Source organism: Macrotis lagotis, chromosome 1 (genome assembly GCF_037893015.1).
Source record: "Macrotis lagotis isolate mMagLag1 chromosome 1, bilby.v1.9.chrom.fasta, whole genome shotgun sequence".
NCBI classification, from domain to species: Eukaryota; Metazoa; Chordata; class Mammalia; order Peramelemorphia; family Peramelidae; genus Macrotis; species Macrotis lagotis.
In genome coordinates, this window is record NC_133658.1 from 144,415,123 (window position 1) to 144,432,194 (window position 17,072).

The 17,072-nt window shown below is 37.5% G+C and overlaps 1 protein-coding gene across 3 annotated transcripts in view; it reads right to left on the minus strand.

Moving 5' to 3' along the window:
• Positions 1-1,006: 1,006 nt before the first annotated feature.
• The window catches only part of KAT6A (lysine acetyltransferase 6A), a 158,951-nt gene continuing 142,885 nt past the window's right edge, over positions 1,007-17,072 (minus strand). For 2 of the 3 annotated variants that reach the window (XM_074209016.1, XM_074209017.1), the window contains 4 exons: positions 12,877-13,102; positions 11,180-11,776; positions 9,027-9,333; positions 1,007-5,518 (listed from right to left, as the gene is read on the minus strand). In XM_074209016.1, the coding sequence (XP_074065117.1) occupies positions 2,871-5,518; positions 9,027-9,333; positions 11,180-11,776; positions 12,877-13,102 (3,778 nt within the window). In that variant the 3' untranslated portion in view covers positions 1,007-2,870. The remainder of the gene's footprint in view (positions 5,519-9,026; positions 9,334-11,179; positions 11,777-12,876; positions 13,103-17,072) is intronic. The other variant, XM_074209018.1, reaches the window with a different exon arrangement.

A 17,072-nucleotide genomic window follows, 5' to 3' on the forward strand; every position in this document is an offset into this window, starting at 1 on the left:
CCCCCAAACCCAGCTACATAATTTTCTAATGAAAAGAAAAAAATGCCAACCTTTATCACTGGCCATTTAGCAGACACCTGAATGAAAATTAGGGTTTCAAAACAAAATAAATGGGGACCCTTTGTATACCTCTGAACAAAGCTGAACAATCATTGAACTAAAGATTCAAAATACTCGGGAAGGAAGAATTCCACAGGCAAGACAGACATCCAAAATGGCTCAACATAATTTATTTTTTTATGTTAAAATGTACAGAGTTCTTTTGAAAGTACTTGCTAGAAAGGGAAAAAAAAGTGATATTACATACAAGGAGAGGAAGGGAGGCCAACTGGCCCAGGAGCGCATGACATGGAGAATTACAAAGGCATCTAGGCACCCCTTCCCCTTAGCTTACAAGTCACCATGAACAAAGTACAAAGAGGTTACAAAACAGGAAAAGCAAATATAAACAGACAGGAATAGACTTAGCTTCATTTGTACATGCGGCTTTTAGAGGCATCTGGAGCTCTATTCACACACTCTAGAGATCTCTTTAAAGAGAATTTTATCTTTCTTAAAATAGTTTTTAATATTCTACAACAAAGATAAAAAATTTTAAAGATGGAATGAAATGAAAAAGCTCTTATTTTAAAAGGCATCAAAGTCACTAACAGTGAGTTTTTTTAATTTCTTTTAGAAGATTACCCAAGTTATCTTGCTAAAAATACATTTTTTTTAAACAGAAGTGAAAAAATGACAGGTACCAATATTACTGTGTTGGATAATTTCTTTTATAATATAGAAAAGAACGTTTTTCTCTACAATAGTTCTACAGTCACAAAGAGGCTTGTGGAAAAGGGAGCTGCCCGATTGATTTTTTTTTTTTTAAAGAAAAGAAACCAAACCAAACACAACCGCAAAGGAAAAGAAACTGAATTCACGGCCCTCATTTCAACAGCTTCTCCTTCTGCCTTGACCCACCCTCCTCCCAATATACCTCCCACCCCACCCCCCACCCCAACCCAACCAGGAAGCAATGACAGCTGAAGATGTAGGAAGGAGAGGGCAGCACAGTGCACTTTCTACATAGATGACTGGGAATCAGAACAGTATATACAGAGAAACTGGGTCCTACACAGCCTTGCACATGCTCAAAATAAATAGCAATAAGATGTGGAATTCTGCCTTTTCTATCTAACACTTAATTGGGAAAGTCAATTTAAGTGTATCTGGAGAAAAAACCCAATAATCTGCATTTGAAAATTTTTAATGCCTAATTAGTACTTTTAAAACTTTATTTATATAAACTATACAAATAAAGGAGATAAATGCTTATGAGCATTTCATTACACAGTTATTTCCCCCTTTTGGATACTTAACTGCATATACCAAGTAGTATAGCAGCTTCCATCTTTTTTGCTGATGGAAAATCTCTTTTTTATCCCAGAAGAGAGTATCAGGAAAATATTGGAGAACTGATTATACAAGGGGAAGGAAAATGGGTTTGGAAAAAATGTATTAACATACTGAAATCCTGCTGACTAGACTGTGGAATTGTGCTGGTGGCCTGTCCTTCTTCTAGTCAACCACTCATAGGAGATAGGTTGATACACTCTGATTCACAAGGGATGAACTCAGGGGGGAAAAAATCTCAAAGGGCACTGGGAAATTGGAGTATGTGCTATTTGAACAGTTATTTAACTCATATCATAAATTCCCTTGGGAAACACATTTCTCATTATTCCTTTCAACATTAAATAAATAGTGACAAAGATTTTTCAAGCTATCTTTTTTAATTCACTGAAATGTACAGTTTGTCCACTGATGCTTAGTGAATAATTAGTTTAAAAAGAGGCAAACCACTGGAGACTGCTATGTGAATTCAGTCAGATTTGAAGGCTCAAAGATCAAGACCCTTAGTATTTCAAAGTACATACTAAAAATAAGAATTTTGGTGAACTATGAGATTTATGGCTGATTCACTAGATGATTAAAAAATAAGAGGTCAATTTTGTCTTCTTGATGGCTAGTTGAACATTTATATTCATACAAAAACTAGATTTGGATTGCAAACAGCATTCCTCAGAGATACTGCTGTTAGATGAGACTTAGAGCATTTTTTGCGTCTCTGAGTGCTAGATGAAAATATTAGAAAATTACATTACACTTGGTTTGAGCAAAACAAACATTCCAATGACATTCATCTACAAAGAAAAAAGATGTGGGAAAGGTTTTAAGAGGTGTGTATGTAGGGAGAGGAAGGGATTTAAAGAGGAGAAATATTTCCTGCCTCACTTTAATAATAATAATAATATTAATAATAATAATAACAATAAGTTTAAGGAGTTTGGGTTGTTCTCCATGTCCCCTTCCGAGCCTCCCATAAGTGCCTCCTGCTGGAATGAAGTAGGAAATGAAAGGTTGGGTTTGGAGGGAAGGGTCTGCTTAACCCTCGAGATGTAGAGCTAACACTTAAAAATGACAACATTGGGAGCTGCACACAGTGAGGGGGGAACATACATTTTTAAAATATAATAAAGATAAATTCACTTTTACACAAATTCTGTCCACGTGGTATGTAAAGAAAGTAAGGCTCTTTTTAATTATGAAAAGATTTTGTGCATGTTTCCCCCCTCCCTAAATCCATTTTTAGACGAATTCTACTGTAAAATGTTTCAGGATTGTGAAGAAAACCAAAACCCAGAACAAAATGAACCAAAAAAAAAAAAAAAAGATCAGGCTTTCTAAAAAATAAAATAAACCAAAGAAAAATCCCTCTAAATCTACAGCAATATTTTAACTGGAAAAAGGTCCATTTTCTCTGGTTTGTCAGTATAAAAGGTTCCTTTATTTATATATATTTAAGTTTTTAAATTGCAAGTTCATCTTGCTCATCTTCTCATGTAAGGTCCATTAAGAGACTGCTTGGGCACGCCAGCAGTATTCATGTAGCTGTGATGGGAGGGGCCAGTGTACATCATGTTCCCGTGAGGGTTTGGCTGCATAGGCTGCTGGGTATAGGCCTGGCTCCCCATCATTCCCATCTGCATCTGCATAGGATACTGTGCTGTCTGGTTCATGTAGGCAGGGTTACTATGGTAACTGCTGTTCATCATGGGCTGTGTCATTCGATAACTGTTCATGGCATTCAAAGTGTTCATATTCATGGAATTGACATTATAGGGGGTTGTTGGCATTAAATTAACCCCCATGTTCATGCCACGCTGAACAGCTAATGCACGAGGGCCAGCCTGCATGGCAACTGCTGGCGGGCTGCGACCATAAAGCTGCTGCTGGTGAGCAGCTGCTGAGGGCAGTGGTGCTGATTTAGAACGGATGGAAATGTGCCCCTTGACTGGCATCTGCCCTTGCAACCTCTGAGTATGGGGAATGCCAATGTTGGTGGCAGACATGTTGCACTGCAGCAGAGGTGATGTGAGGTTCATGGTGGTGGATGCCAGGTTTGGGGGTGGTGTCATGGTGGCTTGTGCTTGTGGGGCCCCAGCTAATGGATGGGATGGAGCTAGCTGAGCCAGTCCTGTATTGGACAAAGAAACACTGGTTGCATAGGAAGTCACAGCAGGAGAATGGCTATAAGGCATGGCATGTGGGTCCATAATGGTGTTGGTCAGCTGCTGCAACTTAGCTAAACTGAAGGTGGCTGATGGTTGGGAGTAGCTGCTGGCACCAAAATCCCCTGGAATCCTTTCATAAATACTTATGTTCCCAGTGCTTCCGGATTCCGGTATCTCCATGATCATCGGGGCTGGGGTGAAGCTGTTATTCATACTACACTGTGACAGTGGTGGCTGCTGTTGGGGTGGAGGAGGGGGCTGAGGAGGCTGGGGCTGGGGCTGGGGCTGGGGCTGGGGCTGCTGCTGCTGTGGGGGTGGTGGTGCTGGCTGTTGCTGCTGCTGCTGCTGCTGGGGTGGTGGTGGCTGTTGCTGGTTACTCGGTGGCCTTTCCACCACACAACTCTGAGGTGACTTGATGTTACAGTTGGTGGCAGGCTGCACATTGTTCTGCTGCATCATGCTACAGCTACTGCCCATATTGGCCATTTGCTGAGTGACAACACAACTGTTCTGAGTGAGGCTACTGGAGGATGACAATCCTCCATAAGAGCAACTGCTCTGAGAAGAGTTATTTCCACAAATGCTGCCACCCATAGTGGAATCATAGCTGCTAGGATTCTCATAATTTTCTGTGGTGCTCTCAATGCTGCCCAGGTCACTGAAGCCACTGTCCACCACCTGCTGAGAGTGGTCTGACACCGAAGGCACATCCATCATGGGGCTGGTCTCCATGTTCTGCATAGAGGGTGCGGACAGGGATCCTTGTTCAGGGCTGATCTGGGTGTAACCACTCTCAAGAGCAGGCACATTGGGACTGCTGACTGAACGAACTGATTGGCTAGGATGAGACTGAACAGAAGATATTGGGCTGTTGTGTTCTGAAGCATGGCAATCTTCAACCATTGATATTTGAGGATCTTCATCAGCTTGGGTATAACTTTGCAAAGTTTGACAAGCTGCGAGTGTTTCTTCACAGTCCTGGTATGTCCCATCATGCTCATTGCTTTCTTCCTGCGTCAGTGACTGTACTGCTTGCACTGTTTCCAAATCCAATTCACTATGAGGAATCTCCTCCTCTTCTTTTAATTCAATTAATTCTTCTTTAGTACTTGCTTCTTCTTCATGATCATCCTCAGACCCTGGCATATGCTCTGATACAACTGATGTCTCGTGGGAAGCCTGTTCTTCCTCAGAATCTGGTTCTGTTTCATTTTTGTTCTTTATTTCCTCTCGATTGTTCTGTGTATTTGTTTCTAAAAAAGATTCCTGACCCCCAGGCTCCTCCTTGACTCCTTCTCTAATTGTCTGTTCTTCTGATTCCTTTTTCTTTGTAGATTCTAGGTGACCATCATCTTCATCATCTGCATCATGGTCCTCATTCTGGTTTGTTCCCAGGGTTGCCTCATCCTCTTCCTCATGCTCCTGCTCTTCCAGTTCTGCCTGCTCTTCCTCTGATTGCCTTTGCTCTTCTTCTAAAACCCGAGGTTTCTCTTCAACTTCTTCTTCTTCTATCTCTGGTTCTTTAGATTCTGTCACTGGACTACCACGACTGTCCACTGGGGAAGATGCTCTCATTTCACTACTGGTTGTATCCTCATCTTCTCCCTCTCCTACCTCTTCTGTTTCTCCATGCATATCATTCTCCTTTCTTTCTTCAGCAAGGGGCAAATCTTCTTTTGGTTCAACAGCCTCTTCTTTGTCTTGAATTTTGGGCTTGCGACCTGGCTTAGGAAGGGGTACCATGGGATCAGCTCTACATTCTTGAGTAGAAACTGCTATCATTTCTCGATTCAGCTTGAACCCTGGTTTTCGGCCAGGCCTTTTCTTCCAGTGGATTGGTTTACGACTTTTGCCTTTGGGCCATCCCTTCTTCTTTTTCAAAGGTGTAGAAGTATCTGGCTCAAGTGGGGAATCCTTCCCATCGCATTTTCTCAACATGGATACTGGTTTCAGAATAGGGGTACCTGTGGAAGAAACAAAAAAATAGTCATCGTGTTTTGAATTTTTTCTAGTGCCTTTCTCTGAGAAACTAAAAACACTTTACAGAGATGATTTTATGTTATCATAAACTCCTTAGAAAGGAGTAAAGAGGATAGAACATATCAACGCATGGCTAAGAAAATCAATTCACAAAAAAGTGGTGTAGCTGCTAATGAAATTCAGAGAGCAAGCAGGCTGTCCACTACCATCCAGTGTTCACAAGGTTATCTTAATTTTTTTTTCCTTCTGCATATGAGCAAAAGAGCTATAAGTTATAAAATAAGGTCTTTGACAAATTATAGATTACAATATTTTGATAAAGTCTTCTATTCTATTTGGGTTATCAAGAATGACAGATATATTCCTTTGCATCATACATCAATTTTATAACATGCTTCAAACATAATCTTCCTAGAAATTCGATATACATACAAATTTCAAAGCAACCCAGAGTACCCACTACAGTATAACTAAAGGAACACTGGACTAAAAGTGAAGGAAACTTGATACTCTTATTCTACCCTTAGTTTTCTCATATAGTGCCATAATCCTACAACTATTTCATAGAAAACAATATGATTAATAATAAATCACATTAAGTCTAAATTATCATATGAATGTTCAATTAGAATAGTGATAAGTTTAGATTTCTGAGATATGAGAGGATTAATTATCTTTACTACAAGTCACCTTTTTAACTCAGTAAGCATTTCTTAAGCCCCTTCTGGGTGGCAGGTACAGTTCTAAGGTAAATACAGGCTAAGCAAAGGAAAGCACTAAAATGAAGGGGAATTTCCTGTAGAAAATGGGATTTTAGTTAGGACTTGAAGAACAACATTCCAGGCATGGGGAGCAGATAGAGAGAATACCTGGAGCTGAGGCACAGATCATCTTGTTCATGGAAAAGTCAATCACTAGACTACAGAGAGTCAGACATGACTGAAAAAAAACAATAGTGAGAACTATGATTTAAGAAGACTGGGAAAGTATAAAGGGCCTAGGTTAGGAAGAGTTTTGAATGCAAAATAGAAGAGTTTGTATTTGAGGTATATGAGAGGTGATAAGGAGCCACTGTTTTAGAAAGATACAAAATAACCTGAGTTCTACTATATATGAGCTCTCCTCTCTCTTTTAAAATTAATTTGAAATATAAACAATGAATCCACCAAAGTTTTGTTTATCTATTTAAGATTTTGAGGTTTTTGCCTGTATGAATTTCTTTAGTCATCATTCTTATCTCAGATAGTTTCTTCATCTTACAATTTTCCAGAAAAATCTGGATATAAACTTTAACTGGAACAAAACTGAAAAGGTAACCACACCTCAAGTGTGTGTGTGTGTGTGTGTGTGTGTGTGTGTGTGTGTGTGTTATGTGCACACATGGACACCTTCTACCTACTAAATGGTAGATAAAAGTAATCATACAAGGAAAAATAGGTTAAAATAATACTATTAAATTGTTTTTTTCAGTCATGTCTGACTCTCTGTGATTCCATGTGGGTTTGTTTTCTTTGGAAGAACCACTGAAATGGTTTGCAATTTCCTTCTCCAGCCTATTTTACATATGAGGAAACTGAGGTAAGCAGGGTTAAATGACTAGCCATGGGTCACATAGCTAGTAAATATATGATGTAGGATTTGAACTCTGTAGGATTTGAGTCTTCCTGACTCCAGGCCTGGCAGAGCACTCTCTTCACTGCCACCTAGCTGTCTATATAAAGAGGATATTTTATGAGTGTCTAAATATTAAGAGATGGGTGCACTAAAAGGGAACTTAATCCTAGAAGACTATCACAAAGTGAAGGAAGAAAGTTAAACAACTGACAGTAACAGATTATCAAGTAAACTATGATTTGACTCACATCTGACTACTATGAGAAACAATGTGCTATAATGGATAGGAGGCTGGCCTTGAAGCCACTTGTGACACATATAGGCTGTGAGACTTTGGGAAAATTTCTAAACTTCCTAGATAACTCTCTAATGTTAGATGTAAACATAAAAGAAGGTGTCAAATTGCTTTGGGAAGAGTTTTTCTACCAGGAGTTTACTGAAATCCCAAGTCTATTTATCCCCATCCCTTTTTGATTACTATCTTTTTTTTAACTTGTTTTTTTTAAATTTTAGGCAATGAGATTAAATGACTTGCCCAAGGTCACACAGCTAGGCAATTATTAAGTGTCTAAGGCTGGATTTGAACTCAGGTTCTCCTGACTCCAGGGCCGGTGCTCTATCCACTGCACCACCTAGCCACCCCAGTTACTATCTTTTAAAGGATATAAAAACCAAATAAAATCTTTAGGAAATAAGTTATAAGGAAAAAAAAGCAGGGTCAACCCTGGCTAATTTGAATATTAATTTTTATTATTTAATAGTATCCATATAAATCAGAATGATTAAAAAGGGGAAGAGGAGCAAAAACAAACATAAAAAGGCTTGTTCTAATCCACAATGTTGACATTAACCAAACGATTCACATATCTGACATATAATTTGTAATAATTTATTCTCAAAATACTTACTAAATGTCTACATTGTGCAAAGTCCCATGTTATGTGTTGCTTGTTAAAAATATATGGACTGGGAGTAGCTAAATGGTGCAGTGGATAGAGTACCAGTGTGGAGTCAGGAGGACCTGACCTCAAATCCAGCCTCAGACACTTAATAATTATTTAGCTGGATGACCTTGGGCAAGTCACTTAATCCAACTGCCTTGCAAAAACAACAACTATCTATCTATCCATCTATCTATCTATCTATAGATAGATATAACATTATCATTTGCTAAAACTAAAATCTAATTTGCTTAAAGAGAAATACAACTTGATAAATAGATACTAATAAAAAGCTACAGATTTTCACTAAAATTTGGATAGTTAAAATTTTTTAAGTTATCTAGTAAAATAAGATATGCTTGGCCTGATTCCAAGAAGCAAACTGTCATTTTGCAGAACTGGTTCCAATCCAAGCCAAGAGACTGCAGAAGTTTGTTCAGTTTAATAAGACTAACAATTGAAATTTCATTCTCAGAAAACTTTGTTCACTCAGGCAAAATAGATTTTTTTTGTTTAATGAGGAATTCTTGTGGATAGGATTTGGATCAGATGCTGTATTACCTTCTTTACTTGATGGAAAGTCTTCCATAGTATGTATTATCATTCAAAATACCTTCTGAAAATAGCTTGCAATACAATCATCAATATTAAAAAAAAAAGAAATCATGAAGAAAAGAGTAGGTTAGTGGGTGAAATTACTCATAGTAAGAGGGGAAAAAGCTAATATGTGGAAGGAGAATAAAGTACTTTAAAGAGACAGAGAAATATATGAAACATATATTTGGTACAAATTTTCAAGAGAAATATTAGAGTGTCTTTTTATAAGCTTAGTAAGAGAATTATACTAACAAACCCAAGATTTGTGAAGTTCCTTTTTTTAAAACTCTTTAAAGATGAATTATAATAATGAACAATTAAGCAGTTCCATGACACATACCATCACCATCATCAGATTCTTCCTCTTCATCTTTAGACTTCCTCTTAGAAGAAGGTCGATGCCTAAGGACTTCCTGTGAGGGTAAACAATGAAAGTATCCTCTAGAAAACAGTTCATTTTCATCCTCTTCTTCCTCCTCTTCATCAATTTCAAAGGTAGGTTCTAATCTTGGCATTGGTCTCTCAGAGTCAGAATCTTCAAATGGTTCATCTAACACTTCTGTGGTCTCGGAGATGGTTTCTGTGACCACACTGCTATTATGGTATTTTCGCTTTCGGACTCTTCTTCTCCGGTGAAGAATTGGTTTCTATTTTCAAAATAAAGAATTTTCTTTTTAATACCCTCAATAAAACCAAGTCACCAGAACCAGAAGTAAGAAAATTTAATATACACCTGAGTATTCTCATTTCTTCTAGTGACAAGATATGTGTACAGCTACCCCCAATTTCAAAGTATTCAGACACATATGGGGGAGGCCCACAATGCACACTACTGTCCATCACTAGATGTTTCTCAAATGTATGAAATCTTCCTAAATTAGATGGTATACTTATATTAATACTAAAGATAGCTAAGTAGCTTAGATATAAAATAATAATACATTTATATTGAAATTTAGGGTAAAATGTTTTCCATGTTATTTCATGTGATCCTCACCAAGATCATATAGGATTCATTTACTTTTTAATTTCAGTCTATCTGAGAAAAGGAAGGAATAGCCTGGAAAATGGAAAGAGATCTTCTGAACTAAGATAATTTTCCCTCACCCCAGAGGTAATTCACAATTTCTTCATGCTTCAAGTCAAATGAGGACCTAAAAAACAATGTCTTATAGAACTTAAGAAAGTTAATAGGAAAAAGGAAAAAAGGTTAATAGAACAACAGTATCAATGTTCTAGAGAGTTTGTAAAGAAGAGGCTATGCTAGAAAAAAAGGCAACATAGGATTCAAAAATATTAAACTGAAGTTTATATACTTGGTAGTAAACAAAGCTATTCAGAAATAAAAGCAATTTTTGTTGTATTAAATGTAGCACATAAGGCATTAGCTATAGAAAGAATATGATAATAGTGACAATCCATTACTGATACCAATTCTAATTTATTTAGCATTGTTTTATTAAGACCCTCAAAATGCATTACATATTATGTTATTGGTAATGTCTTTTAATCAATCTCTGTGGGAAAGAAACAAAATAGATTCTTCCTTCCAAGTTAAAGAAAGTATAAAAATAAGATATGAAAACCAAGAAATTTGCTTATGATCATGATTATGACCAAAGAGCCAGAGTCAGAAATTCATTCCTTTAATTTCCATTTTGGTCCTTCTATCAGAAAATATACATTTTAAATATTGTGAAAATTAACAAAAAATTAATCATATCACATGATTATGAACTAGAGTGAGCCTAGGGTTGCATCTGGTATCCTGGTCCTAAACCAGACACCCATCAAACAAGAGGTACCTGGAAAACTTACAGAGTCACTTGAGGTGAAAACATTCTGGTTTACCTGCAGTAAGATCTGGATGGCATTTCTATCACAACATGCTCTAAAATATGCAATTACATAGCTTAATGTCTGCTTTTAGCCTTTGTTAGGGTTACTACTATTCAGAGAAGTATCTATTAAAAGAATATTTGCTATGTATCATTGTTCAGAAAAGGATCTATTAAATAAGCTTGAACTAAAACATTTGAGGCAGGGGGACAATAAAAGGAATTAGTGGGGAGAATGGGAGAACCACACTATTCTCTGAAAGTCCCTAGAGAAAATTCCTACCTAATTTCCTCAGAACTCTGATCTCTCTTCATAAACATCTTTACATTATCTTTGAAAACTTAGAGAAGACGACCTGCAAATTATGGTTTAAAATGCAAACCAAATGTCTGTCATTTAATTGCTTTTAAATAAGCACAAAACCTTTCAGTCAATTTCTGAAGGTTATATAGAAAAAAATTTTTTTTATTTAACAAACAGTGACACATATATCAAATTTGTGTCTGGAAGATCAGTCAGTGGCTACATTACACAAACACTAATTTTAAAGACAAAAGCAACACATTTTGTGTTTCAGTTCCTGTGCTATTATAGAAAGAGGTAAATCGACATTTTAAACTACAATTAAGAGACAGGAAATATAATGCACTATACCTTTCGTTTTAATGTGGGCTTAGTAAGCACAGGTGGTGAATTTGACCTAGGACTCTCAGGTTCCTCTTCTTCTTCACTACTTTCACTAAAACCCCTCAACATGGCTCTGTCTCCATCATTATACCGATGAGTCAGTCTGTCACTCCCCTCTGGTAATCTGGATTTGAGGGGTTCTAGGCTTTTCTTCAGTGGTCCTCGCCATATCTCTACACTTTCATTCAGTCGCCTTTTGGGGACTTCTGGCTTTTCATCTTTGCCAAACCGCCCCTCTAAAGTTGACGAATGCTCTTCATTCTCAGTGAACTGTTCCTGGGAAGCTTCAGATTTTTCCTCACATTCACCATATCTCCCTCGAGGAACTGATGGTGCTTCTTCCAAGGACAATTTAGAATCTTTCTCACTAAAAAGTTCCCGAATTTTTTTGTTTTTTCGTCCCCATCGACCTCTCCGAGATGGCTGACTATTTGCTGGAAGACTATCCAGGGGAAGCACTTCCTTGTTTAGTCGTGTAGAATTAACTGGTGCAATATCTGGTTTCTTTTCATTCTCTACTGAATAAGAATCTTCTTTTTTCTCCCAAGGCACCGACTTTGCCATCTAATTCCCCCCCAAAAAACAAACAAACAAAAAAAAACCTTAGTTAGCTTTTTCAGTATCCTACTGGTTGTGCCTACCTTTTCCAATATTTTGGGTGAAAAGACAAAGTATAAAAGAAAAATTAAACTGTTAATAAAAAAGAAAATGGAAGCAAAAATGCCAGTTTGCTTTTTAAAAATAATTACATATTTAATAAAACTAACCAGAACCTAAGTAACTGAAAATGTGTCCATAATAATACAGAACTGAAAAGGTTTTCTGTGCAGAGTATGATGTAATAATTGATATTTTAAAATCCAGAAAATGAAATACAGCTTTTTGTCAGGAAAATAATTATGCAATTTTATGATCTACCTATGAATATACACATACAAACACACTTTCATCAGTTTACAGTCACCTCAAGGGAAATTTATCTAATTTCATTATGCCTGGCATTCAGATTTATAGCATTTTCCTTAATTACTAAAGTGACCTAAATTGCTAAAAAATTAGGTATCCACTTATAATTTCAAAATACAATTTCTTTAAGAAACATATTATGCTCACTTTGATACTGTTCATAGTAGCAAGAATAACAAAATATGGACCATAAAATCAGACTCAGAACTGGAATTAATTCTTAAAACCCCCTCTTTTTATAGATGAAGAAAATGAGATCCAGAGAAATGAGATGAAATGCCCAAAAATCACTTAGTAAGAGGCAGAGCTAATATCTGAAGTCAGGTTTTGTGATTTCAAATTCAATTTTCTTTTTTTTCCACTGCACCAAACCAATTTCCCTAAATATTCTGCTATTAAATCACTGAATGTGTAAATCAGCTTTTGCTGGGCAGATACTGCCAAGATAAATTATGAAATATCATACATCACAAACACTGATGACAACTTGAAACATATGAATCATAGAATCACAGATTAGGAGCTGAAAAAGGCTATCCAGGGTCATCTAGTCTTCCTCCCTTGCATTTTACAGGTGAGCAGATGGTGACAGGTATTCTGACTCCAAATTCAGTCTGCTTTTCAATGTAACATAATGTCTTAGAAGATGCTTTTGACTTTGAAGGTAGAGGAGGGGAAACCCTTATTTATGCTCTTACATTGGAATCCAGTTCTTTTTCTTGGCATTGCTGCTCTTCATTTTCTCCTTCCTCTGCATCCTCTTCTTCTTCCTCTGAGACTACAGAATTGGAAACAATGACAGGAGTCCAACGCAAACATTCAGGATCTACATCTACAGGTCTCAAATTAACTTGAAGCTTTGCCATATGATCCTGGATCAGTTTTTCCCGGCGAATAATCACAAATCTGTAATCAGAAAAAAGTCTATAGTAGTCAATGATGTGTGGGCTACACACAATGAATACAGAAAAACAAATAACCACAAAGAAATGTAAGTAATGATAATAATGATGAATGTTTCACATATTCTATCTTTAGAAAGAAAAGGACAGCCAGTCTAATGAGAAGCCCAAGGAATGTTCCGAGGAGTAATGAACCACATGAAGGTTCCTCAACCAACTCTGAACACATCTGATCACACTCTCACCTTCCCTGCTTTGCCTACCCAGAACCTACTCATCAATGAAGACTCAGCATTAAGTCATCCTTCATGTACTTCTCAGAATACCCCAAGGCACACAATGACAACTCCATTCTCCACTCCTCCAGCTCTGCTGTTTAACATATTCAATATTAATCTCACAAGACCTTCTGGATCCATGTCATCTCCCATCTGCTAGCTAACTTCTCATATTTCTATTTTCTCTCACCAAATTTCCAGCCTCAGACACTTATTAGCTATGTGATCTGGGGCAAGTCACTTGCCTTGAATCTGCCTCAGTTTCCTCGACTTAAAAATGAGGATGCTAATAACATCTCCTGCTCAGGGAGACAGTGAGGGTAAAATAAAATGCTTAAAATGTGATGGGGATGGGAGGGGAAGGGGTAGAGTCAAGCTGGCAGAGTAAAAGCAGGAATTCCCACAAGCTCTCCCCTTAGATCACTCCAAATACCTTTAAAATAATGACTCTAACCAAATTCTAGAATGGCAGAACCCAAGAAAAGACTGAGTGAAACAATTTTCCAGCCCAAGACAACTTGGAAGTTCCACAGGAAAGGTCTGTTATACCAGGGTTAGAAAGGGCCTGCAGCGCAGCCTGGCTGCAGTGAAGCAAATTGGCTCCAGTCATCTAGGAACAGACTGCAGGAAGCCTGGGTCCTTGGGGGGCTTCTAGGTACAGAGCAGCGGGGGCAGTTTCCAGACCTCTCAACCTGGAGAGTGCCCAGGACATTTAGGTTATTCAGAAGGAAAACTCTGGTGCATCAGAGTGAGAGTGGAGACCAGTACAATTCAGGTTGATGTCTAGGGCACCAATCTCAGAAAAAAGAGCTTTACTCCCATAAGGGAGCAGGGACTCTCTTCACAATTTCAGGTCAGAGGGGAGTGCTTGTGGTCATCTACAGACCAGAGCATAGGCCAGGAAACAGTCAGAGCTTCTCAAGAACTTAAAGGAACTGAGGTCCCTGAAAAGAGCTGCAAAATCCCTCAAAAGCTTGGGACAGTACATCCTCCACTCTAGAAGCAGAGCCCCTTAACAAAGGAGCTAAAATTAAGTTACAGACTGGAAAAATGAGCAAACAACAGAAGAAGAAAAAAAAAAATTCAACCATAGACAATTAGTTGGATCCTATGGAGGATCAAATTACACACTCAGAAGAAAACAAGGTCAAAGCTTATGTATTGAAAGCCTTCAGGAAAAATTATTTTGGTCTCAGGCTATGGAAGAGCTCAAAAAATATTTTGTAAATCAAGTAAGAAGGAAGAGGAAAAATCGGGAAGAGAAATGAGAGCAATGCAGGATAATCATGAAAACCAAGTCAGCAACCTAATAAAGGATTTTAAAAAAAAACTGAAGAAAATAACATCTTAAAAACCAATTTGGGTCAAATAGAAAAAGCAGTTCAAAAAGCAGGTCAATGAAGAGAAGAATGCCCTAAAAGGCAGAATTAGTCAGGTAGAAAAGACGATAAAAAAAGCTCTCTGAAGAAAATAATTCCTTCAAATGTAGAATGGAGCTAAGGGAAACTAATGGCCTTGTATGAAATCAAGAAACAATAAAACAAAACTAAAAGATTGAAAAACTAGAAGAAAATGTGAAATATTTCACTGGAAAAACAACTGACCTGGAAAACAGATCCAGGAGACATAATTTAAAAATTATTGGGCTACCTGAAAGTCATGACCAAAAAAAGACTCCAGACTTCATTCCTCAATAAATTCTCCAGGAAAATTACCCTAATATCCTAGAAGCAGAGAGTAAAATAGAAATTGAGGGAATCCACCAATCACTCCCCAAATGAGATTCTAAAATGAAAACTATCAGGGATATTATAGCCAAATATCAGAACTCCCAAGTCAATGAGAAAATATTAAAAGCAGCCAGAAAGAAACAATTCAAATATCAGGATAACTCATTAAGACTCTCATTAAGGGCTCATAGGTCTAGGAATATGATATTATGGAAAGCAAAAGAGCTACCTAGTAAAACTAAACATACTTTTTCAGGGGAAAAGATGTACATTCAATGAAACAGGACACTGTCAAACTTTCTTGATGAAACACCCAAAACTGAACAGAAAGTTTGATCTCCAAGTACAGGGCTCGGGTGAAGCATAGAGAGGATAAATGAGAAGAACAAAAATTGAGGGATTTAATGATGTTGAACTGCTTGTATTCCTGCATGGGAAGAAGATATTGATACCTCATATGAATCGTCTCATTTATTAGAGCAGTTAGAAGGAGCATATATAGACAAAGCACAGGAGAGAGCTGAATTTGAAGATATATTAAAAAGATGGAGTTAATGGGCAAGAATGGAATGTACTGGGAGATAGGAAAAGGAAAAGTAGAATGGGGTTATTTCATATAAAAAGAGGCAAGGAAAAACTTTTGTAATGGAGTGGAAGGGGGGGAATTGAATGGGGGAGTGAGTGAGCTTTTATTCTCATTGGAAGTAGCTCAGAGGGAAATAACATACACACTCAATATGGAATAGAAGTCTATCTTACCCCAGAAGAAAAGAGGAGAGTAAAAAGATAGGAGAAAGTGGACAGGAGGAAGGAAGAGGGGATGTAGGTAATAGAAGAGAGGGAAGATTGTGGGAGAGGGTAGTCAGATACAACATACTTTTGAGGAAGGACAGGGTAAAAGAAAAGAGAGAATACAGTAAATGGGGATGGGGAGAGAATACAACGGAGGAAAATACAGCTGCAAAAGCAACTATGGGGAAAAAAATATTGAAGCAATTTCTTTGATGGACTTAAGATAAAGAATACTATCCACCCCCAAAAAAGAGATGATGGTATCTGAATATAGACTGAAGCACACTTTTTTTTCCCCTCTCCCTTTAGTTTTCTTGAGATTTCTCTTTCTTGGGGGGGGGTTGTTTACTTTTACAACATGACTATTTTATTAATGTGCTTCATGGATACACATTTTTTTATCTTAATTTTTATTAAAGATATTATTTGAGTTTTACAATTTTCCCCCGATGTTGCTTCCCTCCCCCCACTCCCACCCCACAGATAGCACTCCATCAGTCTTTACTTTGTTTCCATGTTGTACCTTGATTCAAATTGGGTGTGATGAGAGAGAAATCATATCCTTAAAGAGAACAGAATTCTCAGAGGTAACCAGGTCAAACAATAAGACATCTGGGTTTTTTTTTTCCCGAATTAAAGGGAATAGTCCTTGTACTTTGTTCAAACTCCACAGCTCCTTATCTGGATACAGATGGTACTCTCCTTTGCAGACAGACAAAAATTGTTCCCAATTGTTGCGCTGATGGAATGAGCAAGTCCTTTAAGGTTGAACATCACTCCCATGTTGCTGTTGGGGTGTACAGTGTTTTTCTGGTTCTGCTCATCTCACTCAGCAGCAGTTCATGCAAATCCCTCCAGGTTTCCCTGAAATCCCGTCCCTCCTGGTTTCTAATAGAACAATAGATGGATACACATTTTTAACCTACACCAAGTTACTTGCTTTCTCAAAATGAGGAACGGGGTGGAAGGAAGGGAAAGAAGTGGAAACTCCAGGTTTTAGAAGTAGATGTTGAAACTTGTTTTTGCATGTAGCTGGAGTAAAAAAAAAATTTTTTTAATCAAATTTAAAAAAACTAAAGAAATCATGAGCAGGTAGCCTTCGGAAAAGCCTGGAATGACTTACATGAAATAATGCTGAGGAAGTGAGCAGAACCAGGAGAATATTGTAAACATTAACAGCAACACTGAAAGA